Source organism: Dendropsophus ebraccatus, chromosome 7 (assembly GCF_027789765.1).
Source record: "Dendropsophus ebraccatus isolate aDenEbr1 chromosome 7, aDenEbr1.pat, whole genome shotgun sequence".
Lineage (NCBI taxonomy): Eukaryota > Metazoa > Chordata > Amphibia > Anura > Hylidae > Dendropsophus > Dendropsophus ebraccatus.
The window spans coordinates 44,798,693-44,824,888 of record NC_091460.1 but is presented as its reverse complement, the minus strand read 5'-3'; the positions used below and the strand labels follow the sequence as shown (position 1 = coordinate 44,824,888).

Genomic DNA, 26,196 nt, shown 5'->3' with positions numbered 1-26,196 from the left:
CTCCAGAGTAAGACTCTCTTAGTAACCACTCTGGCCAAGAGATGATGACCATGAAGTGAGGTCACACATACGTTAACTCAGAATTCCTCATTGGCATACATGAAAATGTGGTTTTGACCAGAGGATCCCCTTTAAGAGGCCAAATAAAGAATTTGTCCTTTGGACTATAAGGCGGGTCCGTTTTTAGTCTGTCCTAATTGAATCCCTTTAAGGGCACTCATCAGTCATATAATTTGAGGTTGGAATCTAAAGCACTGCACACATCTTAACCTGAAACAAGTTTTTATTATGGCCATTTGTCTGGCAGCTTTAAGTGAAGCAGATGGGGCTAGAATTTCAGAGAGCTGACCCTCCACTGCACATTCTGACTGTGAACGAGTTACCAGCTGCACCGAGTGCTGCAGGATAAGAATGCCTTCCCTAGCAAGTGTCTAATGCCTGAAAAACACGTTCTGCTAAATTTATAACCCAGAAGGTGTTGGGAACATTCACATAGCAAGTGAGGACTGGAACTGCAACCTCAGTGTGTCAAGGCATCAGGCACTGCGGTCTCTGTGGTGGTATAATTCATCAAAGCACAGAGGTCGGGGAAAGAGTCCTTCCCATGAACTGGCTCCAAGGACAGCGAGATAACATGCGGCAAGGATGAGCAATTTCATCATCTATTGGTATTACAAGGATACAGTTATCTGGATGCAATCTGTTTCTAATATTGGCTCTCTGCATTGTATTCTACTAAATAAAACAGATGACTCCTGAACAGTCAGTAAATGTCATAGATGTTCATAAAGATATATATTCACAAATCTCAATGGGTGGCATGCCATATCGCTTAGATTGTATGAGGGTATATCTATCTATATAGCCATTGGCACATGTGATCTGCCCTTCGCATTCGCTCACCAGCTGCTTTTTGCCCCATGCAATCATATTAGATTTCAAGGGGGTATTACCGTAAATCATTTTCTTACATTCATCCCAATGCTGTAGGCCAACCACCTGAACTATTTAGATGAATGTCAATGTACCGGTTAATGTTAACACTCCCTTTGTACGATACATTTGTTCCTAGTCTGAAGAATGTTAAAAATGTTACAACGATTGGAAGATGATCTAATGTACCCATAGCCTTCTATGCTAAACTATGTAGATGTATACATTACGTGGCCTCTATTGTTAATGATAATACTGCACATCCTGTAACCGTATATAAGACTGCAAACAGACTGCTCTCATACTGGTCAAGTAGCTGCAAGGTGGCTTCTACCAGTCCAAATACTTAACAAAAGGGGATACCCTTCTAAGGAATAATGTATTTCTATCTCGTAAGCAGAAGAGTGGGACCCCACTACTCCAGAGAGTGGGGACCCTAATTGTCCCTGGAATGACTGGCACGGAAACGTCCCATAGATAATAAATGGAGTGGAGGCTTTGTACGTGCATTGCACTCCATTCATTCCAGAGACTATTATGTCCCCAGAATTGGGATTGTTGGGAGTCTGCCAGTTGGGCTTGTTATCCCCTATCCTATGGATAGAAGGTCACTTGTTGCAATGGAAATACTTCTTTACAAAGGGTTACCCCAAGATTAAAAGGTTATCTCCTATCCACAGGATGCAAGAACGACAGCAAACTGTCTCCCAAGTGAATGCCGGGCCACCTCCTATTCATTCTCTATTGAGATTCTGAACATTGCCAAACTCTAAATGAAGCGGTGGCCGAGCATGCACACTGTCACTCCAATCACTAGTGGGACAATTTAGCTTCAGGGTCCCACCAATCAGCTAGCTACCCCCTATCCTATGCATAGGGGATAACCCCTTTAATACATGGTACTGCATAGATAGACAAGCAATGTCTATGTATCACCGCTCATCTCAGGGCTAGGATATCAGACTGCAGGGATAGACAAGCAGTTCCTATGTACCACCGCTAATCTCAGGGCTAGGATATCAGACTGCATGGATAGACAAGCAATGCCTATGTATCACCGCTAATCTCAGGGCTAGGATATCAGACTGCATGGATAGACAAGCAATGCCTATGTATCACCGCTAATCTCAGGGCTAGGATATCAGACTGCATGGATAGACAAGCAGTGCCTAAGTATCACCGCTCATCTCAGGGCTAGGATATCAGACTGCAGGGATAGACAAGCAGTTCCTATGTATCACCGCTCATCTATGGGCTAGGATATCAGACTGCATGGATAGACAAGCAGTTCCTATGTATCACAGCTCATCTCAGGGCTAAGATATCAGACTGCAGGGATAGACAAGCAGTTCCTATGTATCACCGCTCATCTCAGGGCTAGGATATCAGACTGCATGGATAGACAAGCAGTTCCTATGTATCACCGCTCATCTATGGGCTAGGATATCAGACTGCATGGATAGACAAGCAGTGCCTAAGTATCACAGCTCATCTCAGGGCTAGGATATCAGACTGCATGGATAGACAAGCAATGCCTATGTATCACCGCTAATCTCAGGGCTAGGATATCAGACTGCAGGGATAGACAAGCAGTTCCTATGTATCACCGCTCATCTCAGGGCTAGGATATAAGACTGCAGTGATAGACAAGCAGTGCCTATGTATCACCGCTCATCTCAGGGCTAAGATATCAGACTGCATGGATAGACAAGCAATGCCTATGTATCACAGCTCATCTCAGGGATAGGATATCAGACTGCATGGATAGACAAGCAGTGCCTAAGTATCACAGCTCATCTCAGGGCTAAGATATCAGACTGCATGGATAGACAAGCAGTGCCTAAGTATCACAGCTCATCTCAGGGCTAAGATATCAGACTGCATGGATAGACAAGCAGTGCCTATGTATCACCGCTCATCTCAGGGCTAGGATATCAGACTGCAGGGATAGACAAGCAGTTCCTATGTATGACCGCTCATCTATGGGCTAGGATATCAGACTGCAGGGATAGACAAGCAGTTCCTATGTATCACCGCTAATCTCAGGGCTAGGATATCAGACTGCAGGGATAGACAAGCAGTTCCTATGTATCACCGCTCATCTATGGGCTAGGATATCAGACTGCAGGGATAGACAAGCAGTTCCTATGTATCACCGCTAATCTCAGGGCTAGGATATCAGACTGCAGGGATAGACAAGCAGTTCCTATGTATCACCGCTCATCCCAGGGCTAGGATATAAGAGTGCATGGATAGACAAGCAATGCCTATGTATCACAGCTCATCTCAGGGATAGGATATCAGACTGCATGGATAGACAAGCAATGCCTATGTATCACCGCTCATCTCAGGGCTAGGATATCACACTGTATTGTCTATACAAAAGCCTGGGCAGAATGCAGTCACATGCCTCAGCTTATGAAAGACTACACAAATTAGTCAGAACATGGAAAATAGATAAAAATAATCTTCTATTAGTAAGAGAAGCTTCATTACTGTTTCTTGGAAACCATCAGCCGCCCGTAGCCAGGCAATGAGTGAGCGGCCACACTACGAGGAGGTGATGACGTAGATGCCACAAGCTGTGAGTCCTCTAAGTGGCTAATCTGCTTGGGTACGGGGAGAGGAATTTACACGCCTCATATTGACCATGTGTCCTCTCAATAACATCACGCTGAGCGTCTCCCTCGCTCCTACGGCAATGGCTGCTTATTACAGAGCGCTTATTACAGAGGGTTTACAAAGGTCACTGTACTCATGAATGTCTAAGGTATTTCTCCATAGTCACTGGCTGTTCTCTGTCCCTGGATCACTGCACACAGGCATCATCATGATAGATAGATACACCTCCTGCAAAACGGCCATTCTGGGAAGGGGAAGATACATTAACAAAAAGGTATGCCACTCTTTCTGTATGGGGGGTGGAAAATCAATAGGTGAGTGAACCAATTCGGAACAAAATGAACGTATTCCTACCTGAAAACTTCTTGGAAGATTTCAGTGAATCCAAAACTTTCGACTCTTTGACAAAAGAGTTAGAATTAGAGACCCTAGTCACACTATGTTAGGGTTAGAGTACGGAGTGAGGCCCTAACTTAGGCTTGACCTGAAATGAATACTGGGGAATTTGATAGTCTTTACCGATAATATATAAGACATTACAGTGAAAGTTCACATATCAATTTTCATTTCTTTAAAGGGGGACTTTGGAGAAAACTAATTGTTTGTAAATCATCTGGTGTCAGTGGTTATAAAGATTGGCACATTACTTTGATTTAAAAATCGAAAGAATTCCAGTACTTATCAGCTGCTGTATGTCCTGCTGGAAGTGGTGTATTCTTTCTAGTCTGACACAGTGCTCTCTGCTGACATCTCTGTCCGAGACAGGAACTGTCCAGAGCAGCAGCAAATCCCCATAGAAAACCTCTCCTGCTTTAGACAGTTCCTGTCACAAACAGAGGTGGCAGCGAAGAGCACTGTGTCGGACTGTGAAGAATATACCAGTTCCACCAGTTGATTTAAAAACCTTCTCTAGAGAACTCTTTAATATAGCTTTAGGCTATGTTCATACAACGTAAATAGAAGGGAAAAATATGGTGTTATTTGGAAAAATACGGCCAGAAATAATGATCATGTTCTTTCTATTTCTGGCCGTAGTTATCCAAATACAACCATATTTTTACGTTGTGTGAACATAGCCTTAAAGGGAAACTATCAACAGATTAGATGCATTTAACCTGAGGATGAAAGAAAGTTTTACACAAAACATGCTGATATTGCTCTCTCTAATAGGACCAGTGACCAGCCGGTAAACAAGGAAAGGCTTGTTCTTCTGCCGATCACTTAGTTTTGTCCTGTCAAAAAGCTGCGCGCTGGCTGCACATCTCCCCATGTTAAAGGGGATCAGTGGGTAAGGAATGAGAACAGCAAAGGGACACACAAAGGACCTGCCTAAAGTTTTCCCAGAGTTCGTTTAAAAAATGCCAAGCTGGAAACCAAGAGGTAAATATTAAAGTGCACCTGTCACAAAGTCTAGACCCAAAGTGGCGTTGCAATCCATTTTCCACCAGAACGACAACCATGCCGGGTCGGTAATGCAAGTGACCCCAACTGGATTAGAATGTGGGTCCTATGCAGTACTGACCTGGCGTGGTCGTCTCCATGGATACATACCCGAACTTCCACCGGCAAATGATCTGCTCGCCACTCTGGGTGTAGACGTTGTTACAGGTACACTTTATAGGTTTTTCTTTTTTGTTTGTTTTGTTCTATATGCGCCTTATGTTACATTTTTTGGGGTTTGGTGTTTTTATCAAAATGCAGCAAGCTCTAAACTGGTGTTTTTTTCCCCCAGTTATCTTGATTTTTCATTACTGCAATCATCCGAGAACTGCGCTAAGTGGAGATGCCCAACTGTTCGGGTTCGCCAACGTTCTCTGAACCCAAACTCTGCATCCAACTTCTGTAGTCAAATGCTAAGTGCTCAAATTTGGAGAATGTTACCGAACCCAAACAGTCCGGCATCTCCACTGAATACTACCCGAGAATTTAATATCTCCCGCGTGCAAACTAACTCTATGTAGGCATGGAGGTGGGGAGCAGAGGGCAACTAGTCATGGTGGTCAGACTATAATCAGGGTCAGCAGGAGTGACTGACAGCGAACAGGCGTCAATGTGCTAAGGCTGGGCTCACACTACATTCTTTAAATCCGTTTTTTTCATCCGAAAAACGTTTTGATCCGTTTTTCCACTGAATTCCATTATACACAAAAATGAGGTCAACTACGTTTTAATAAAAACAGATCCGTTTTGATCCTTTTTTTTTTTTTATAATGGAATTCAATTGGAAAATGGATCAAAACAGATGTACACACATGCATCCATTTTTTTGCAAAAAAAAAATGGATGAAAAAACGGATTGCAAAATGGTATTGTGAACCCAGCCTTACAGCGATTACAGGCCAAGCACCATACTAGTTGCGCTTTACGTCCTAACCCCAATGGCTACATAGAGGTAATCTGCAAGCAGGAAAGATTAAAACTTTATTCTCGGGTGATTGCTGTAACGGAAAATCAAGATAAAGACAAGGTTGATGCACTGTTAATACCATCTATAAAGCGGTGGTAGTGATTTAATGGCATCAATCCCCTTGACATGTTCCCTTTAAAAATGAATGTGTTGTTTTGTTTCTTTTCGCATTACAAAAACCACATGAACCATGACAATTTTTTATAGGAAAAAATATAAGAAAAAGAAACATCAGTTAAAAAAATAAAATAAAAAAATAACGTTTTCAGGTCATAAAAATGTCACAAACAGTGCGTTAAGGAAGCCTAACTAACTGGTGTTGGCTCCACCATAATCCCTAACAGGTTTTATGGGATGTTATCTACATACGCCCAGGGAGGTCACTCATGTACAGTTCCTAAGCTCGGTGATTAAACCTCCAGATTATAGAGTAATAAAAAGACAATGTTCAAAGGGCTGTTTGATGCATTTAGTGGCAGGGCATAACGCTGTAACATGGGTACACCTATGCCCTTGGCTGGTGACTGGGAGCAGTAACCATCTATTTGGGCTCTTTGTTCCTATGTGGGCCATGCACTGACACTCACTGGGTAGTAGCATGATCAAATGATCGGGTCTTATATGACGCAGCCTATTAGTAACCAGTATGAGGGTTAATAGAAGCATATCATTCATATAGGGTGGAGATCCAGAAGTGATGATTGAGGATAGGATGAGCGGTGAATCAAAACCCATCAGGTAAAATGATTGTTAATTCAGATTTAGTAATAAATAGAGAGATGAATTACCTCGTCTTCTCCCATAACTCCTTGCTGCATGTAAACAAAGGATAACATGGTCAATGTTTGAGGTCATCAATTCTTCCAACGTGCTAATAAAATTATATGTGGCACTTTAACACTGTGATTTAAAGGGGTGTTCCAGATTCGGCAAATAACATTCTAGTTATTTAAACATACTTTCTGTACCAGATTATCTAAGTTCTTCAAAGTCACTGAATGTGAACACTGTATACTTCCAGGGGACACAAACCTGTCCTGGTCGTGTGATGGACACACAGGTGGGGGGAGCGTTAAATTGGCAGATAGAGTTGTAATGGGCTGCACCTGTGTGTCCACCACATGACCAGGACCCATCCTTATCCTCTGGAAGTGAACTCAATGACGATCTTAAAATGTAGGGGGATTTATACAGAAACCATACCAAAATGCAAAAACCTGTATAACGTGTCATTACTCAAAGGATCATTTTAATTTGGCTCAGACCTGAATACCCCCTTTATAGTAAGATGCTTGACCAGAAATATACACAACACATTATTATTACACACTACTTTAAGATGAGTCTTATATTACAGATCACTTTAAAATACTTTAATGTTAAACCTTGCCATATTACTTTATTATGTTTTGTTTTGATGTTTTCAGGTGGTGTAATGCACTAGTTGGCCTCTGGGGGCAGTGTTTCACTCTATACTGTTCACACTGGGGACAACAACTCTATGCTCATAATAAGCATCAATCACATAATTCACAGAAGTGTAAACTTGTGCAGGGTTTCTTCTTGTCTACTCCCTATGTAACATGATTTCACATTCTCTAAATGAATAAATACTTTCTCAGCTGAACTGTGGGATATTTAGATAAGGGAGGATTTATTGGGCTTTGGGCACACACCACACCATGGCTGTTTATAACTTATGGGGACCTACTGCACTCCATTTGCCACTAGTGGGAAATGGCGACTGTTAAACGTCAAAGAAGTCCGAAGAGTTTTTATTGGAAAACCATCTTTTATTATGATAAACGTACAAGGCGTTTCAGGACTAGAGGCTTTGTCACATACAATACATACACAACACCACAAAACATGTATAGGAAAAAGATGTGGGTTTCGCAAGTGTAGCCTTGGTCATTACAGTTGATATAATCTAACACTACCATCAAAATAACAGAAAACATTCAGGAAAATTTAGAAGTTTATTTCCGATACTACATTGTGTAAACGTGCAAAATCCAGGCCACAAATCATAAGACCCGTCTCCCATTCTTCCAAAAAGAACAAGACAGGCTTCATAAAAAAATAAAAAAAAACACGAAGAAACATATCACATGCTCCAAAGAACATTTTGTCCATTTGCCACATACAATATAATAGTTGTAATGTTTGACCTTCATCTGCCCAACACGACCGGCTAAAAAAAATGCATAAAGGCTGTTTCACCCATTGTCTGCTCAACAAAAGCCCCTTGTAGCAATAAACAAATCTTCAAACAAATCATAAGAAATTCCATTGTGCGGAAGAGGATAAAGGAAAAGAAAATCCTCATTTGTGCAACCACTAATTCAACACAAGGTCTGGTATGGACACACAGACAGGAAGGTTATTGGAAAGAATCCCCCAGTGGCATTTTACAGTATACCCTGAGCTCAATCATGAGTACTAGGGTTTAATCAATGACTATAATCACACGCGTGTGTGTATTATTTTTTTTTTAAATAGTTAAAAAAAATCAGGACATGCCATGGGATTGCATAAGAAAAATTAAGATGTCTAAGGTGCATCGTGTATATGCTAAATGTCACATTAGGGGCCAACCTTAAGAAAGGGTGTTCTTTTCACCTTTGCCTGACTAGGATAGTGTAAATCAACCAACAAAACACAATAATCACTGAACTCAAGAACATCAGTGAAAAAATTCCAATGAAGTGGTGTGGTGCTAGAGATATTTGGCTATTCCCGTGTTTTGAGACTCGCATCCGAGGCTCCAAGGACTCTTGTTTTGCATAGAATAGTGCAAAGCATAAAGTATGTAATACCCAAATGCCATATTGGCCAAGGCGTGATGGATGCCAACTAGAGATGAGCAAGCCTTGAGCATGCTCAGATTCGTCCAAACCAGAGTTGCAGCTTTTGATTACCGGTAGCTAAGAAGTTGGATGCAACCCTAAAGCTGCCTGGAAAACATGGATACAAAACAAATATAGGCCATAGGCTGTATCCATGTTTTCCTGGACTCTAGAGCAGCTTCCAATTTCAATCAAATGCAGAGAGTACAAGTTTGGACAAACCCAAGTGTTCTCAAGGTTTGCTTATCGGTAATGCTAACCTATGGAATCTGTCAAAGGCATCCACTGAACATATATATACTATAAGTTTTTCAATACATTTTCAGGTTATATCTGTTAAACAGAAGCCTATGGGTGATGGCTCCGTTACATGGATGTCCAACAGTGGCATACATAACTGTTAAAGGGGTATTCCGCTCAAAATGATTATTTAATCAATTGTATAAAGAAATATTGACATCTTTCTAAATTGTTGTAATAACGGCTTCTGTACCATTCCTAATATACAAAAGTTTCAAACGGAGTGGGCTAGAAATGCAGGAGAGTGATGGGGAGCAATGAGTAACCCCAGGGTGTTTGGAAGACTTTATTTGGGGAGGGCATGGGTGGAATACCTCTTTAAGCTATAATAACCATTTATACAGTATACAGTCATAAAAATCTCATCTGGCATCCATCCGTTACATGGGTCCCATAGAGGACAGATGGCACCTTTTACTGTATACACAGGAGCATAAATTGTAATATAAATATGATTGGCGCCAAAATTACCTCACAGAGTTTTTGCCACTGTAGACGATTTTGAGCAGTTTAAGCCTGTCTAGTGGAGTTTATTCTGACTGCATTTACATGTAACTAAATAACAGTACTCCAGGTCAAAGGAGTGTGTGCACCCAGCCCAATAATGTTTTATAACTCCTATGGATAGGATCCTGGCACAGGGGGAAGCCTGACAGTCACATGCTCCCTGCCTTACACATCCTTGCATGTGCACGCTCTTATTTTTAGGTTGATGTACACCATTTCCTGCAGACACAGATCACAAGACCTGACATCAGAAGAACGTGTGCACGGATGCATCAATCTCTGGACTAGACAAAATAAATGTGGATGTTGACAAAGCGAGGGGGGGGGGGGGGTCAGCTGATCCGGACCGTCTGACAGGAAGTCAGTAGACCAACAAGTCCAGTAGTTTAGGTTCTGCTCTGCCAGGGTGACAGACACAATGGTTTTACTAAAATCACTAACAAAACTATAAAGAATTGCAGTAATATACCACTATAAGCTAAAAAAAAACACCCTATTTATTTACACTATATTATACTGTATTACTAGTACGAGCAAAAGGGGTCGCCTCAACTGGTTTATGACCTATGGCAAACACTGCATTGTTGTCCTTGTAGGACACTGATATTTGGGTGCTATGTGGCACAAAGAGGGGATCATGTATGCACTGTATAGGACTGTTATTTTGGGTTGTATGTTGGATTTTTCAGACCATCCCAAATAAGAGTGCCATAGTATGAACATACCCTTTGGGTACAGTCACAGATGGAGGATTTGTTGCAGATATTTCTGTAGCTGAAAGTCTGTTCTATTAGTGTGGATGGGGTTGTTTTGGTTGTATATATAATACATGGGTTATTGCAAAAGATTTCTGCAGGGTGTAAATCCACAATTCCGTCAAATTGTTTTTTGTCTGCCTGTCCCACCCATCCATTGTCTGTTCTATCAACATTCCACCTTTCATTTAATTACTGTTCCTCTATTGTCTATCCCATCCATGTTTCATCATCCACCTTTCCATTGTCCACCCATCCATTGTCTATATCATCCACCTTTCTGCTGTCTGTCCACTGTTCATCCCATTGACATTCCACCATTGTCTATCCCATCATTTGTTCACCTCGGATACAAAACACGATTCAACCATACTCATACCATAAGGTGCTGAGTGCACAAGTACCTTGGTCTTCCAATCTTAAGGCAGGACAGTGGTGGTGCAGAGAATTCAACTTGAGACCATCGGGAAACGATCAAAAGCAATAAGAAGCTAATCCAGCACCATGTCTAATTAAAAGCCTTCCATTTACTGTAGTCAAGAATCCAAATAAAATGACAAACGATAGACGCATTTTGGCAGAAAAGCCTTGATCACAGTTGTGATCATACTGTGATCAAGGCCTTAAGGCCAAAACGCGTCTAGCATGGGTGAGCAAACACTTTATTTGTCATTTTATTTGGATTCTTGACTTCAACAAATGGAAGGTGCTACAATAAATTGAATTGGACACAGTGCTGGATTACCTTCTTTTTGCTTCATTGTTCAACTTATCCACTCATCCACCCATCGTTCATCTATCTATTCACTATTCATTCCATCCATCGTTGATCAATTTCCTATTTCAACACGTGATCATACATTTTCCAGCCACCTAAAATCTATATCTAACACACACTGTCTCACTTTATTTTTTCTAAACCTATACAAATGTAGGAAAAAGATCATACATATATACAGATGTAGCAGAAGTAAACAACTCACCACAATTTAATCCACGGCAGTAAGCCAACCTACTGCATGATCTTAAACTGGACCCTAACTGCAATGCACCAAAACTGCAGCTCTGCTACATCTGTACACTACGAGCACCAGGAAAAGAATAAGAAAAAAAACACCTTGACATACTCTGCTCTAAGATCTTTAGGATTGTGAGAAATGTAAACTGTATGGACGTCATTGGTGTATGCTTCATATAACGCAGCACGCACTTCTGTCCAACTTCCATCCCTGTAATCCAATGCTATGAAAAAAGCCATATATTCTGAGGGTACAAATAAAGCCTTTTTGATCCCAAGTGCTTCTCATGTAGGAAAACCAGTTCTGACGCTGGGGTACGGGAATGAAATAGCTGCATTGACCTACAAATGTTCAGCTACCCATTAAAGTGGCTGCGCTGCAGGCAAAACAGCAGCCGAGAGATTTGCATGAAAATTGCCTGGACTCATTTCACTCTCATTATGTAAGCGAGTCCTTCCCCGCCACAGCCCTGATCCCCAGTCAGGTGAAGAATGATGTCAGGCCTGATAGATGGAGGACTGTGAGGAAGGCTTCTAATCTCACTCGACCCCAGAGGCCTCGGAGGCCACAGAGCATGTTAAGCACCTGGACTCTAATTGGAGAATTCATGTCGGATCTGAGAATAGTATTTTCCAGAACCAAAGTAATATAGTGTTCACGGTAGCCCTTACCGAGCCTATGAATGCAAGAACTGGCTTTATGTAATGTTCTATAGAAAAATATAGATAACCTATATGCCCCTACACTACACAGGCTCACACTATCCATCCATCTATCTAATCTACCATATATTAAACCAAAGTTTATTTCAAACCTGAAAGTTTAGATAAGGATCCAGATATCCTAATTAAAAAAGCTCCCCACCCAGTAGTCACTCTTATATGGGTCAGATATGAGGGATGGCAACCTATAGGTGGCACTACAGAGAGTTTTCTTTCTTTTGGAGGAGAGCTATTTACATACAATTTTCCCATGAAGCATTGCCTGCAAGGTATCTACACACTGGGTTTTCCCCATCGCCTAAGCTGTGTGAAAGGCATCTTACTAGCCAACTAGTTACCTGTTATATACTGATAAGGGCCAAAAATCAGGTGGATGTCTCATTTGAAGTATAATCTGGTTTAGCTAATATCCTTAGTTGTCTTGGAACATGGGTGAGATACTGATTTACAGTACAGCTACCTCCTATAGGTGGCACTAGAGAGGCAGCTTATTTTCTTCTGCAGGAGATCTAATTTGCATACTTTTTCCCATAAGTCTCCATACACCAGCTGGGTCTCTCCAATGAGTAGTGGCTACCCCTCAGCACAGTCATAATAAAAGAAGAAATATTCCTAGTAATAGTAATAGTCCTATGTAGCTATAAAGCATGTTTATGGTGGCTGCAGGTGACAAGATCATAGTAGAAGCCCTCAAATTGTAGATTAAGCACCAAATAAATGGTTGCTGAGGGGTATTTAGTGTGGAAAGATTCATTCTAGTGCTGTGTGATCAATCAATAGATCGATGGCTATGCATGCAGATTATTACTCTTGCAGGGGCTAAAGGTCACCGCTTCCACTGCCCTCTGTTTATTAACCTTTAGAGCCAAAGGTCAGAATTAACAACCAACACAGAGCTTTGGTGTTTGGCGTGAAAAGTAAAAGACAACTAGAAAGGCAAACAGATAGTAATGGCGAGAGCAAGACTGACTCAGCATGTCCTGCAAAAAAAAACAAAAAAACAACACACACCTGGAGTTATCCTTTTTGTCTGGTTATATATTTGACCATCTATTGCGTACAAGGCTTTTCCCTTTCCCTCAATTGGCAGACGTAGGGGAGAGAAAGACTAGACATGTTGGATTTCCAACTGCTGATCCTTTCTTTCTTGGAGGGGGGAAGCCCCTGCATGTTGTGTTGGCAGTAGCTTCCATCCTCTCCCCATATGCATGGAGGGATCTGGTCACAATACACTTACAGTAATAGTAATGTCCGCCATACCCACTGCTGGTGGCAGGTTCAGCTGTGAGTATTAAGTGTATGGGGGGGGGGCCCTCCAGAGGACGGTAGAGATAGGTGTTGGGCATGATAGATTTGCAATGCTCTGCCCCTTTGTTCTCTGTGATAATCTGTTAATCCGGCACAAGAGCAGTCTGATGGTGGCTTACCCCTCCTCATAGGGAACACTTGAACTTTCAGTTGCCCCAAATGTTCATCTGTATTGAGGGGGACAGAAGAGATAACTGTCAGCTCAACCATCGTTCGCCAATGACCCCCAATACGTATGTATGCTTGCTCAATGACAAAGTACTAAAGTCAGGCCTCTAAAGTCTCAAGTGACAGATGGTGGTGACAAGAGTCTGGCATGATTGGTTTTCACTGCCTGACGCCTTTGTTCTCTGAGAGATAAGCCACTGCTAGAGCAGTCTGGCTGCGGAACACGGGAGAGATACAAGTACGCTGAAGGTGTACAACGGTATTGAAGGTGTATAGGCACCATAAGGTGAGGGGAATAAGCCATTTCAGACTCTGGTAGCTCATCTCCTGTGGTGCATAATGATTTTAACAAGAGATGAGCGAACCTTGAGCATGCTCGAGCCCATCCGAACCGGATCTCTCGGCATTTGATTAGCGGTGGCTGCTGAAGTTGGATAAAGCTCTAAGGCTATGTCGAAAACATGGATACAGCCAATGACTATATCCACGTTTTCCACATAGCCTTAGGGCTTTATCTAACTTCAGCAGCCACCGCTAATCAAATGCAGAACAATCGGGTTCGGATGGACTCGAGCATGCTCCAGGTTCGCTCATCTCTAAATTTAATATGTTTGATCCTTCTTTTCCCCAACATCTTTCCCAAGAACCAGACATGTTTGGCCAACTTTCCTTTGTATGGCAAGCAAAGTTTCAGTCAACATCTATCATTTCTGATCCTTCCATTAACATGCAAGACACATGCCCCCTGCAGAATAGACAGGAAACGCCATCCTTTATAATGGGTATGACATCATCCAAAGCTGCTGACATAAGATTGTTAACGGATCCTGCAAAAACTACAGGAAAAACCAGCAATATTTTTATTTAGTATGGAAAAAGTGCCATTCATTCTAAATTAAATTCAGCTCTACTACATATAGGTTAACACACTACACCAGGAAGAGTGCGAGACAGGATGATGTGTTTGCTGAGCTAATATTTAAGCAAGCAACCAAATTATTTACCATTCAGCATAAGAAGACTGTCCGTTCCTGGATGGGGGTAGTTCAGACGACCTGGAACAAAAAACAAAAAAAATTCTTAGAAAGTACGTAGGCAAAGGTAACTGATGGGGTTAAGTCATGTTCCGTGTTACACCCTGCTTCTGATCCAATAGGATAAGCACCTTGTCTATGTGCTGCCTGCAGACCAGAAATGTGCTGACCTCTGGAGATCTGTCCCCCATCATGCCCCCTCTATATCCCCAGCAGCAGGCGGCTTTCTCATGTAGCCAATAAAGCAACAGGCAGAAACCTAATCCGCACAGAACAATCATTGCTTCATGTTGTGACATTAAACAAACACCCCTGGAACAGTCTCCTGTGTATTCCTGCCCAGAAGAGGACGTTCCTGGCACCGTCCTAAACCAGGCAGAATGTACATGTAACTCCACTAAATTAAAGGGCATTTCCAGTAAATGTAGCAGAAAGCCATTGGGCTGTAGTCGTTTTAATCTATTACAAACTTCAAGCATCCCTTTCCTGTCTTATACCCTGTCCATGGCTTGTGACATTAATGGCGCAACTTTCCTAGAACTCTGCTGGTGGCCAGTATTAGACGAGCGAAAGTATTGCTGTAAAAAGCAAGGAAATCCTGCTTTCCAGGTACTAGATTTCTTGGATATGCCCTTAAACATTATTTTTCCAGTTTATTATATATGCATAGAGGTGTAACTTGACGCCCCAGCACAAATGCTTAGTTCCTCAAGGCCCCAATTTACTGTGTGCCATATATATTTATATATATATATATATATATATATATATATATATATAGCTGAGCACTAAAAATCCCTATTGCTCCAATCCCTCTTTCTTATCAGGCGAGGGTCAGATGGCCTCCATACACATTAAAAATAGAATCGATGAAGCGTCCCCAATAATTCAGCACCTCTTTGGTTTATAGCTAGGAGATCAAGCATTTCTAACATTGTGTGTGTTTGTGTATTCATAGCAACATATTAGGGGTATACATTTTTTTTTTACAAATCCCATTATCCGTTCAGGAAATGTGCTCCAGGTGATTTCTGTATTGAGCTAACATTGACATAATCCTCCCAACTGTGCTGCACGGCCAAACTCAGCTCAAAATAAACACGGATAGAAGAATCGGGACAATAGTTCATTTACGCCTTTAGCTCCGCAGCTGTAAAAACCACAACAACCTGCTGCAAGGGCCAAAAATAGTGGCTAGTAAGAACAGAGGGAAGGGTGTTTAGTCCCATTCATGTATGAGCACCGCGCCCCAGCTACATATGCATCTCTACTGTGTAAGTAGAGATGAACATACCCTTAAAGAAAAACACAACCACTGAGGCCTCTGCGTGACGGAATGTCCCTCTAAGGCTACAACAAAATGGCAGCTTACTATAACATATAGGGACCTAAGCAGTGAAGCAATATCAACTAGCAATCAGATTGCAGCTTTCATTTTCTAACCTGCACTACTGTAATAACAGCTGTAATCTGATAGGTTGTCATGGTGATGCAGCCTTAAAGCCTAGTGTGCCTTTCTTCTTGAGGCCTAGTGTATTCAGTATGGACTCTTCTCCTCAGATGAACTCCCAGATCATTTATATCTATTATACTGCATTTTGTTTAAAATATTCACAAAAATTCCTCAGGGACCTGTATAAATGTGAGACTTAACCACAAATGCTATGTAAAGTAGGTCAGGAGGAGCTTCTCCATGAATATGTCTCTCATTAGAATAGAAAGTGGGTCTCCAGAGACATAGCGGCCCGCGAGAAACTGCGCTCCTCTGTCTGTGTGTGCAGAATAATAAAAGAGTTTTCCCAATATTCAATTTTAAAAATAAAAATGATCTAACATCTCCATTTTCCTGTTTTGTTCCTTAGGGATATCTGCTCCCAGGAAAGCTGGATGATGATATTCTTGCCGTTGACATCCAGCTTTCTCTTCCTATTACTGTCTTATAGGAAGGCAAGTTACGTAATGAAAAGGCAGCATATATGATCATATGAGAAAAGGGCATGCATTAGGCTATGTTCACACCATGTTCAGTGTATGTGGAGGAAAAACTCCTCCAGACGCCTATGCTAAACAGCCATAAGCAACCATTGACCCAATGATGCCCTCCTTTGCATTATGTTCAATGAACGCCACCGTTTTAGGTGATATATGTCAAGTACTCCTCTGATACATACAGTCTGGACAAACAAGATTATGTTCACACAGTTTTCGAGAGTATATTTTATGCCTCAAAAACTTAAATTCTTACTGCATTAAATGGGGGGTTAAAAGGAGAAGTCTGGCAATTTAAAAAAAAATTAAAGTATTGTATTGCCCCCCCCCCCCCCCCAAAAGTTATACAAATCACCAATATACTTGTATTACAGGAAATGCTTATAAAGTGCTTTTTTCCCTGCATTTAATACTGCATCAAGGCTTTACTTCCTGGATAATATGGTGATGTCACGACCCGACTCCCAGAGCTGTGTGGACTGTGGAGAGGATGATGGCAGAGGGACACTGAGGGACACAGGGCACTGGAAGGACACTGAGCATCCCTCTGCCATCATCCTCTCCAGCAGCCACAGCCCGCACAGCTCTGGGAGTCAGGGCATGACATCACAATTTATCCAGGAAGTGAAGCCTTGATGCAGTAGTAAGTGCAGGGAAAAAAACACTTTATAAGCATTTCCTATAAGTGTATATTTATAACTTTTGGGGGGCAATACGATACTTTAATAAAAAAAAATTACCATAATTAATCTTCAACTGTGCATCTTTCTCTGAGGGGAAAAAAATTTGCATTTTCATCTTTTTGTTGGATATTCAAAAATTAAAAGGGGTACTCCAGCGGAAAAATGTTTTCTTTCAAAGTGGCGAAGTGCTAGAGATTTGTGATTTATTTCTATTTAAAAAATAAATCCAGCCTTCCAGTACTTATCCGCTGCAGTATGTCCTGCATGAAGTGGTGTATTCTTTCGAGTCTGACATAGTGCTCTCTACTGCCACCTCTGTCCTAACTCAGAACTCAGAGCAGTAGCAAATACCCATAGGAAAACTCTCCTGCTTTCCAGGCTAGAAAGAACACACCACTTACTGCAGGACATACAGCAGCTGATAAGTACTGGAAGACTTGACATTTTTTAATAGAAGTAAATAAGAGATCTCTGACACTTTCTGGCACCAGTTGATTTGAAAGAAAAAATATTTTGCTGGAGTACCCCCTTAAAGGGGTTATCCAGAGTTAGAAAAAAATACCCATTTTCTTCCAGAAACAGCGTCATTCGTGTGTGGTATTGCAGCTCAGTTCCACTGAAATTACTCGAGAGGGGGTGTAACACCACACACAACCTGAGAAAAGGTGTGGCGCTGTTTCTGGAAGAAAGCAGCTATGTTTTCTTACTCCCGGATATACCCTTTAACAGAAACCCCCAAAATCTTGTCAAAAACTGCAACATTACCATTACGTGTGAACATGGACTGATAATACCCCTATTGGGGACTGGATTTATATATATCGTAACAAATATTCCCAAAATCGGATAAAGGTTTGCCAAAATTGCTGTGACTCCTGGCTGCAGGAGTGAAGCGAGTGTAAGGCAGTGTATAGATCCAATGACATGCTGGAGGGCACAGGGTGTACTAATATACAAGAGTTTTCTATAAGTGCCGGCACATCCCCATAGACAAGATGCTTAGTCATAGGAGCGCAGTGCACCACGTGCCGCACATTCCAGCCACTTTCTCCCCGGTTCTGCAGCTCTGCACACAAGACGCACTGTCCGCGCTTGTTTTCATTATTCCGATGAGAGGGGAGTTATTACTAGACACAAAGGCTCGCTTTCTTTCAGCAGAAGAATGTGCTTAGGAGCGTACACATACACATTCCCAGCTCCAGAGTCGACCAGCAGCATGTAAATGTTAGCATTTATGGATCTGCATCTCCGCAGACTTTACAAGACACAAGGACCGCTCAATGGCAGGGGGGGCGTCTATATTGCCCGCAGAGAACAAGCCAAGTCTTTCAAGGTCAGAAGACCCTGGAGAGAAAAAGGGCACTGGGACCGAGGATAGACGCCGTTCATGGAAACGCAAGAAAAGAACAGAAAAGTGTCATAACATTACATAATTATTAGCCAACCAGCTAATCATACATAAGTAAACGGTGAATAAGGGTTATATCTATCCAAAGAGAACCCGTTCAGGCCCTAAAACAGCCAGCGTGACTTTATACTGGACCGTAATAGAATTCTAAAAATGTGTATAAATTATTGGGGATAAATTACACCCTTCCCAGCTTGACCGAAATCCCATAGGCCATGACACCATTACTATTACCATTGTCAGAGTAGTGTAGGTAGAAAAAGTTACTGAATTTAACATTTCTCCATTAAAGCTTAGTTTAAACCTAAATGGAGCGCAATGCATCACATTTTATCGGTGCACAAAAAAACTGAAACAATACTAAATCTGGGTCACCATACCAGATCAGTCATACAACAAACTCAATAGGATTCATAAGGTTCTGCAATGTGGTTTTCTTTGTTTAAATGACAAAAATAGCTATACAACATTTGACACCTGGACGTCTGTCCAATACAAGGGCTAAGCAATGCAATTGGTGCTCATTAAAAGCATTCTTTACATGGTCCAATAGGAGTGCGCAATCCTGGCGATCAGCTGACAAACAGGCGTTTGATAATCTGCCCGCTAAGCTGATAATCAAAGCCCTTAAAGGGGTATTCCCATCTCAGCTTGTCGGTAGTCCTATCTCAGCTATTGAGAGGGTATAAAAAGCTGATTATTGAGGGTCTGGATGCAGTAATGCGCTGAATGAATGGAGCACTCACCGCTAGAGATCAGTGAACCTCGGGCATGCTGTGGTTCGTCCAAACCCAATCTCTCAGCATCTGATTAAAAGTGGCTGAAGTACCATAGTTGGGTTCAGCCCTATGGAGGTCTGGAAAACCTGGCTACGGCTGTATCTGTATTTTCCAGGAAGCCTTAAGACTACACCCAACTTCTTCAGCCACTGGTAATCAAACAGTTCAGGTTTGGATAAATCGGAGCATACTCGAGGTTCACTCATCTCTATGGGACTGCTGAATGTTTCTAAAACAGAACCTTTCCCTTGAAGGAGATGCCACACCATGACAACCTGTGGTGTCCCCCACCACGGGTGTTCCTTGTCTTTAAACCCCTCGCAAAAGCCTGTACTGCAAAGTGTTAGTTGTGGTGAAGTATTACTTAAGTTTTACCACTAGATGTCGCTAGTATATTAAATGTATAGGGTTATTGTCTCTGTGCACCAATGAGAGCTCTCTCTCTTTTCTACCTTTCTCTATCCTTCTCTGTTTCTTGCCCTCTCTTCTCACCCACTCACAGCACATGTTATATATGCTGTAGGAAGTTGTCACATGGGGAGAAAAAGTGTAGCCACACCTTCGGGAGTCTTACTTTGGATTCTGTAGAGGAAGGACGCAAGCCAGAACGGTCCCTAAAGCGGTCAAGCTGGGCCTGGCTTATGCCAGGTCCCCTGTTAGAGAACACACAACTAGTCAGTGTCCAGTGTAGTCTAAGGTGTGATAGTGAACAGACACACATGGGAAGCAAGAGCACTCTCTTCTTGAAATCAGCACTTCTATGCACTATTCAGTGCTAAACGCACACTTAGAGAAGACAAGTGCAGGAGAGTATCCTGAAGAAATAGGAACTGATCCAGGTAGAGCAAAGTTGCTATAAACCTACGTACTCTATGTCGTAGCGCGGGAGTCACAGGAAACCTTGGCCACTCTGCTCATCCCAGGTAACGAGGTCTGGGGCTTGTGTCACCCTCTAGGATGGGTCGCCTGACACTGGTGGGCAATAGGTGGTGCAAAGACCAAAAAAGTTGGGCACAAGTATTCTTTCTACTTTCAAGTATTTCTATCTATTCTACTTCTCTGGCAGAGCCCAGTACTACTTTGGGTAGGGACTCTCTCGACATCTTCCTCTCTACTTCTCTGAGCTTGTTCTACCTCTCAGCACGCAACTCAGTCAGCACGGCTTTACTCTTTTTCAAGCTCTCAGCACAGATCTGTTTACTAAAGTCCAAGGTATCTTACCAAGCCTATTGTGTATCACTGTATCAAGTATCCCTGCAGTAAAGAAGAGTTTATTTATTGTAATGGGACTCTGTGGTTCTTGTCCAAGCACCTACACAGTCATTGCATCTTCCTTGGGTCATGTCCCCTTTCTGAGGGTGGCGGTACCGATAGTCCGGGTGGGTCACGACTCCACTCTGAACCACCGTGATAAGCATCCAAGGGACCCCCAGATAGCCTGGCAGGTTACTGACCACAAGACCTTGATTTTATAAGTCAAATCGAAGAGCTACTGTCAAGAGAGTCTGTTGTTGTGGAGGACTCAATGAGACCATGTATAAAGAAAGTGCATCTCAAATGTCCACAATAAATTTGCTTTTACAGGAATTGTGCAAGACAACATTTGTTTTCTTCCAGAATCATACACATGGGGTGTAAATACTACATGCATTTTTTCTTGGGGACTTAAACGGGACTGGATCCAAAAAAACAGAGGAGAATAATAAGTCTCGTCTACGTCTTATACTGGGATCTTTTCATAAAGTCAAAACAGCCGAGGGATTTGGTGTCATTTACTGTAAGCTGAAAGATAGGACTTGGGAGGTTTCGCTAACAAAACCACAGTATAGAGATAAGACGTGGAATTCGGTGGAGTCGGTTACAGACCTGAAATTTCTTCTACAGAAAAAAAAACCTCTTTGCGATAGGGAGTCAGAGCAGATACTCCATTATAAGCCCTCAGGGAGTGCAACCCCTTTAAATCTAATGTACAACCAAACTACAGCGCTGTTCACACTGATCCCCAGTTCCTTTCCTTACGGATTCTGGTGTCAACAGCGCTTATCATTTACGCATGGCCTCTTATATTCACATTGGCAAGTATGTGCATACATGACAACACTAGTGACATCAGGTCTACTCACCTTTTAAGGGATCATGTTCCGCTCTCATTATTTCGATGAGGGAGTTTTCCAATGAGTGCATATTCAAGCTGTCATACATTCGGCTACGATCCTACGAGAGAACAGGAGATCCGTATTAACACATGTCATAGATCACAGTGGTCACGTGTAATCCTCATAGCCTAAAATATACTCTTTTGGGCTGCTATGTGTTAAGGCTATTTTGTAAACTATTATAAAAGATGAACACAGGTTATGTATAGCGGCATACGCTTAGTTTATGTTCTGTAGGGAAACAATGTCAGCCAGAAGGTGGTAAAGCCATTCATATTATATAGTGTTTCCCAAAGGAGTACATTTTATTTCTTATATCTTAATATCAAGGGTATACATAGACTAAAGGGGGCTCGATAACAATCCAAATTACTTAATGCTCCTACCACACATCCAAGCTTCGTTCACACCCTCCAGACCCTCTAAAGAATAAGTAGAATCACATGATCTGGTTCACATGACCCTTTGGCCCCTGGTCAGACTTGCTGTCTAGCCCTTCTCTAGCCTGCCTATTGTTATATCACTAAATGTTAAAACCATATGCATTTTGCACCATTCCCTGCCCCGTTTCCAGTCCTTCCATGTGACGTTCTTTCACAAAGTCACATGATGACATCACATTCTCATATAGCAATCCCTGATCCATTATATGGACGTTACCGCTGTCTGTAGATTTGGAAAAAGAAGAGAACAGCGGCGGCCATGTTACTTAGGTGACGGTATACGTGTCGGCGCACATGATGCCCAGTATATCGAATCTAACAAGCCCATTTAAAACACTCAGAAGAACAATGCACAAAACTGCTGCTGAGTGGAAAAGTTAAATCAAACTTGAAGGCAACAATTTCTGAGCTGGAATCGTATTTCAAAGAAAGATAATCAGATTATCCTTATTAAGTCTGCTCCGTGCACCACTCCGCTGCTGGCAATACAGAGGGGCATTGTAGTGGAAGATTACAAGTCCGTCCTTAGTGCCCTACTGTATATTGTGTGCACTAAGAGCCTGGTCAGGGAGAACAACATCAGGCCCCGAACAAACACACACGACCAATCAGAAGCCAAATGGGTCATGTGATCATACAGATTCCATTATATATATATATATATATATATATATATATATATATATATATATATATATAATAATAAATTCACAGCCCTCCAGCTGTTGCATAACTATACTTCCCATCATGCCTTGGTTTTGGCTGTCCAGGCATGATTGGGATTGTAGTTTTGCAACAGCTGGAAAGCAGCCGGTTTGATACCCATGCCATAGATTGTGGTCTAGTCCTTAGTGTCTCCAGCCAATTGCAGGCCCCAGTGTGGACACATATTTAAATAATCTAAAATAAATGCACTGATATCCTAGTCAAGATGGCAGCTACCTGTGCCAAGGCAGCAGCAGCAGCAAACCAAGCAGACTACTTGCTAGGCTGAGACATTACAGTGCTGACTGCTACCCCCATAGCTCCAATGTGGGCTCGCCTCTGTAGGATTTTCTTCAGACAATCCCTGTAATGTTAGCAATGACTCCAGGGTCCTGGTGTGACTGCAAGCTCTGCATATTATAGTTTCTCCCATGATACCACCTACTACCCCACCGGCAATATAACCCGTGATACGCCATAGCACTGATCAGCCTTCTGCTTGTGATCATGAGAAACTCCATATTAGGGTATGTTCACACGGGACTGAAAGCCTGCAGTGTATCCTCCACGTATGTACATACCCCCTTGGGGTATGTGTTGCAGATTTCACACTGCAGATATATAGTAGGTGTGAACATACCCTTAGATTTTCTAGACTATTGGATAACGGATTAGAGGAATCTTCAGTATTCAGGGTGGACAGTAACTGCAGGCCAAAACGCCTGTATGCCATGACTGCGGCTGATGCTACATTCTCCAGCAGCCTGTCCACGTAGCAGCAGAGCGATAAGGGCTGCAGTGTGACAGCAGAGGAAGGAGGAGCCGCTGGAGCTGAATGAACCGTGTGAGAAGGACAGCTCAAGGTGAACGGCCCAGCAACACAAGCATCCATATTTACTTACTGGGACCAAAATAGAATATGCACCGCAACATATGGAAGAGCGCGGAAAAGCACAAACCTAGACATTAAGAGGCTTTGGAGAGCTTCAGCCCCGCCATTAAATATGCTTATTATTTCTTTATGGAAATTGCACTGGCACAACGTCGCCTGCTTAACGCTTTCAGTCCATTACAGGAGCATTATGGGATTTTCTTTTTTATCTCTGTATCCACGATTAACTCCTTTCTATCCAAGCAAGTAGACAGCTGTGTTATGGATCCATTATGCAAATCCTTAGAGGGTTTTCCAATCTCATAAAGTGGTGGCATATCACTAGGATCCCAGAGGTCAGAGCCCTACCGATCATCAGAATGATGGGGCTGCTGCCAATGGGGCAGCTTTGCTTCGATTTTGCAGGAACACTGTGTCCCCGACCACCTGAATGAGCAGAGTCCTGTAGTTGAGCCGGGCAGAGGAGACAGTAGAGCACTTTGTCCCCTTCACTCTTGCAGAGGTAGGACCCCCCCAGACCCTAATTATGAGATACCCCAGCAATACGACATCTGAAAATCCATTTAGGGTATCTCCCCATGTACTAATTTACTACATTTTAAAGCTGCAGACTTCACCAATTATTTATATTGACCAAATTTGCAGTAGATTAAGTCCATGTGAACAAACCCTTATAATGTAGCAATTAGCTCATATCAGACCTCTATGGGCCTCCATCTTCTGCTTCATTGCATATGGTATAAGAACCGGCTCCAGGCAAGAGAATGCATTGCAGCAGATGGCAGGGCTATGACTATATACTGAAAACCCATAGAGACTCCACGTGCAACTGTGAAGAACATGTTCTGAGGGTAGGAATGATTGTTAAATGGGGTCTCTAGTACTTTTCCATTGATGGTCCATGCTCAGGATAGGCTAACATACCTAAATGTCAAGATATCCAGCACCTCCGCCGATCAGTTGTTTACTAGAGCCATGTCGCCTGAATGCAATGTGGATGAAGCTGTAGGCATATGGCTCCATACAGTGTGTTGAGGCCATGCTAGCTTACTGCAGCTCATAGGATGTATACTGGTGGTCAGCACAATGGTTGATGATCAAAATCCATACATACGGCAGTGCTATGTTGGTGGCACGAATCTGAGTACTACTATATGATGCAAAGCTTGTGTGGCTTGGTGGCACACATTATAGTATGGGCCCGTATTAAGCTTTCTGCTCTGTGTACATATAGTTATAATAATAAAAATGTCCCTCTTATGGTTGGAAGGGTTTCAGGAATTGGACATTGCTAATCGACAGTATAAGAACCTTGTAAGTAGTAAATGTCCCATTACATACAATGGCTCTGGGGAGGATCTGGGGCGGGAGAGCCACTAAATGGATGGCCTAAATCACCGGCGTCTATGTACAAACTGCTGTCGTTACCGTTTTATAGCAATAGAATGGACATAAAAAGAACAAACAAGAAGCTAGGCCAAGAAAAAGGTGTCAGCTTGTAAACACAGCGGATCCTGTAGGAATAGTTCTACCAGTGCTGATGCCACATTGCTTCCAAACAATTATCGGCACACCTGCCACCTTTATAGCCTGTGCCAACATCAGCCAGCTGTCCTGTGTGGCATCCAGAAGGTTGATGGGGCAGAACACCCACTACCCACCCTCCAGCGTCTGTCCCTTTTTCATAACTTGGGAAACTTTTCCAATACTTCCCCCCCACACTGGCATCACCGAGCCCCCAGCCACGGGTATTGCCCAACATGCGCACGCCCCTTTCAAACGGACTCAGAGTGATTGCGAAACCCCCGACAGGCTGAGACCTAGCAGATAAACCCTGATCATCCTGCCATGAAATATTCAGCTCTCCGTCCCTCTGGAAACAAAAGGTTTTTACTGCACATTTAAGGCAACCAAGCAAGAAGCAAACAGTCTAAATTCTGCAGAGCTACCCAGGCAAATAATCCAGAAACAACTGAGCTGAATGGAAGCGGCACAGATCCTCCTCACTGATTCCTCTCCATCTCCTCGGTCCTGTCTATGCCAAGCAGTGGGCACAACTGATAAACTGTGCAGCCACTATGGCTTCAATCCTGGATCCCACTATCTACAATTCTGGATACCACCTGCCATTGAGGTTTCATATATCTGAGAGGATATACATTATATATACTACATCGTGATATAGTGATGCAAGGAGTCCAGCCTAACGTCAGCCTGCAAGAGAGAAGTGGACTCAATATTAGCCGGCCATAACCTATGCTTAATGCTGCATATCACTGCCCACACGTGATATGGGAAATTCTGACTTATTTGTGGTCAGCTTCAATTTTCCATTCTCAGGAAGGGTCAGAGATCTGTAATACAGAAGAAACATACAGCCACGGCAGTGGATGTCATATGAGCGATCTCACCGATCTGCTGCATATTTCTGCTCTTTCAGTGTCGCAGCTGAAACACGTGGGCCTAAAGTTTGTATTACATGGCTCGCGCAGGGCTGGACACAAGCCCCGATCATGC

General features: G+C 42.5%; 1 protein-coding gene across 7 annotated transcripts in view; it reads right to left on the bottom strand.

Annotated features, from left to right (window-relative positions):
• Window positions 1–26,196, bottom strand: part of CPEB2 (cytoplasmic polyadenylation element binding protein 2) — a 61,684-nt gene that overhangs the window by 13,804 nt on the left and 21,684 nt on the right. For 2 of the 7 annotated variants that reach the window (XM_069977419.1, XM_069977420.1), the window contains exons 3-5: window positions 21,607–21,697; window positions 14,595–14,645; window positions 6,751–6,774 (exon numbers count right to left, since the gene is read on the bottom strand). In XM_069977419.1, the coding sequence (XP_069833520.1) occupies window positions 6,751–6,774; window positions 14,595–14,645; window positions 21,607–21,697 (166 nt within the window). Of the gene's footprint in view, window positions 1–6,750; window positions 6,775–14,594; window positions 14,646–14,755; window positions 14,825–15,918; window positions 15,942–16,067; window positions 16,090–21,606; window positions 21,698–26,196 lie in introns of those variants that run through there. The other 5 variants (XM_069977421.1, XM_069977422.1, XM_069977425.1 and 2 more) reach the window with 4 other exon arrangements.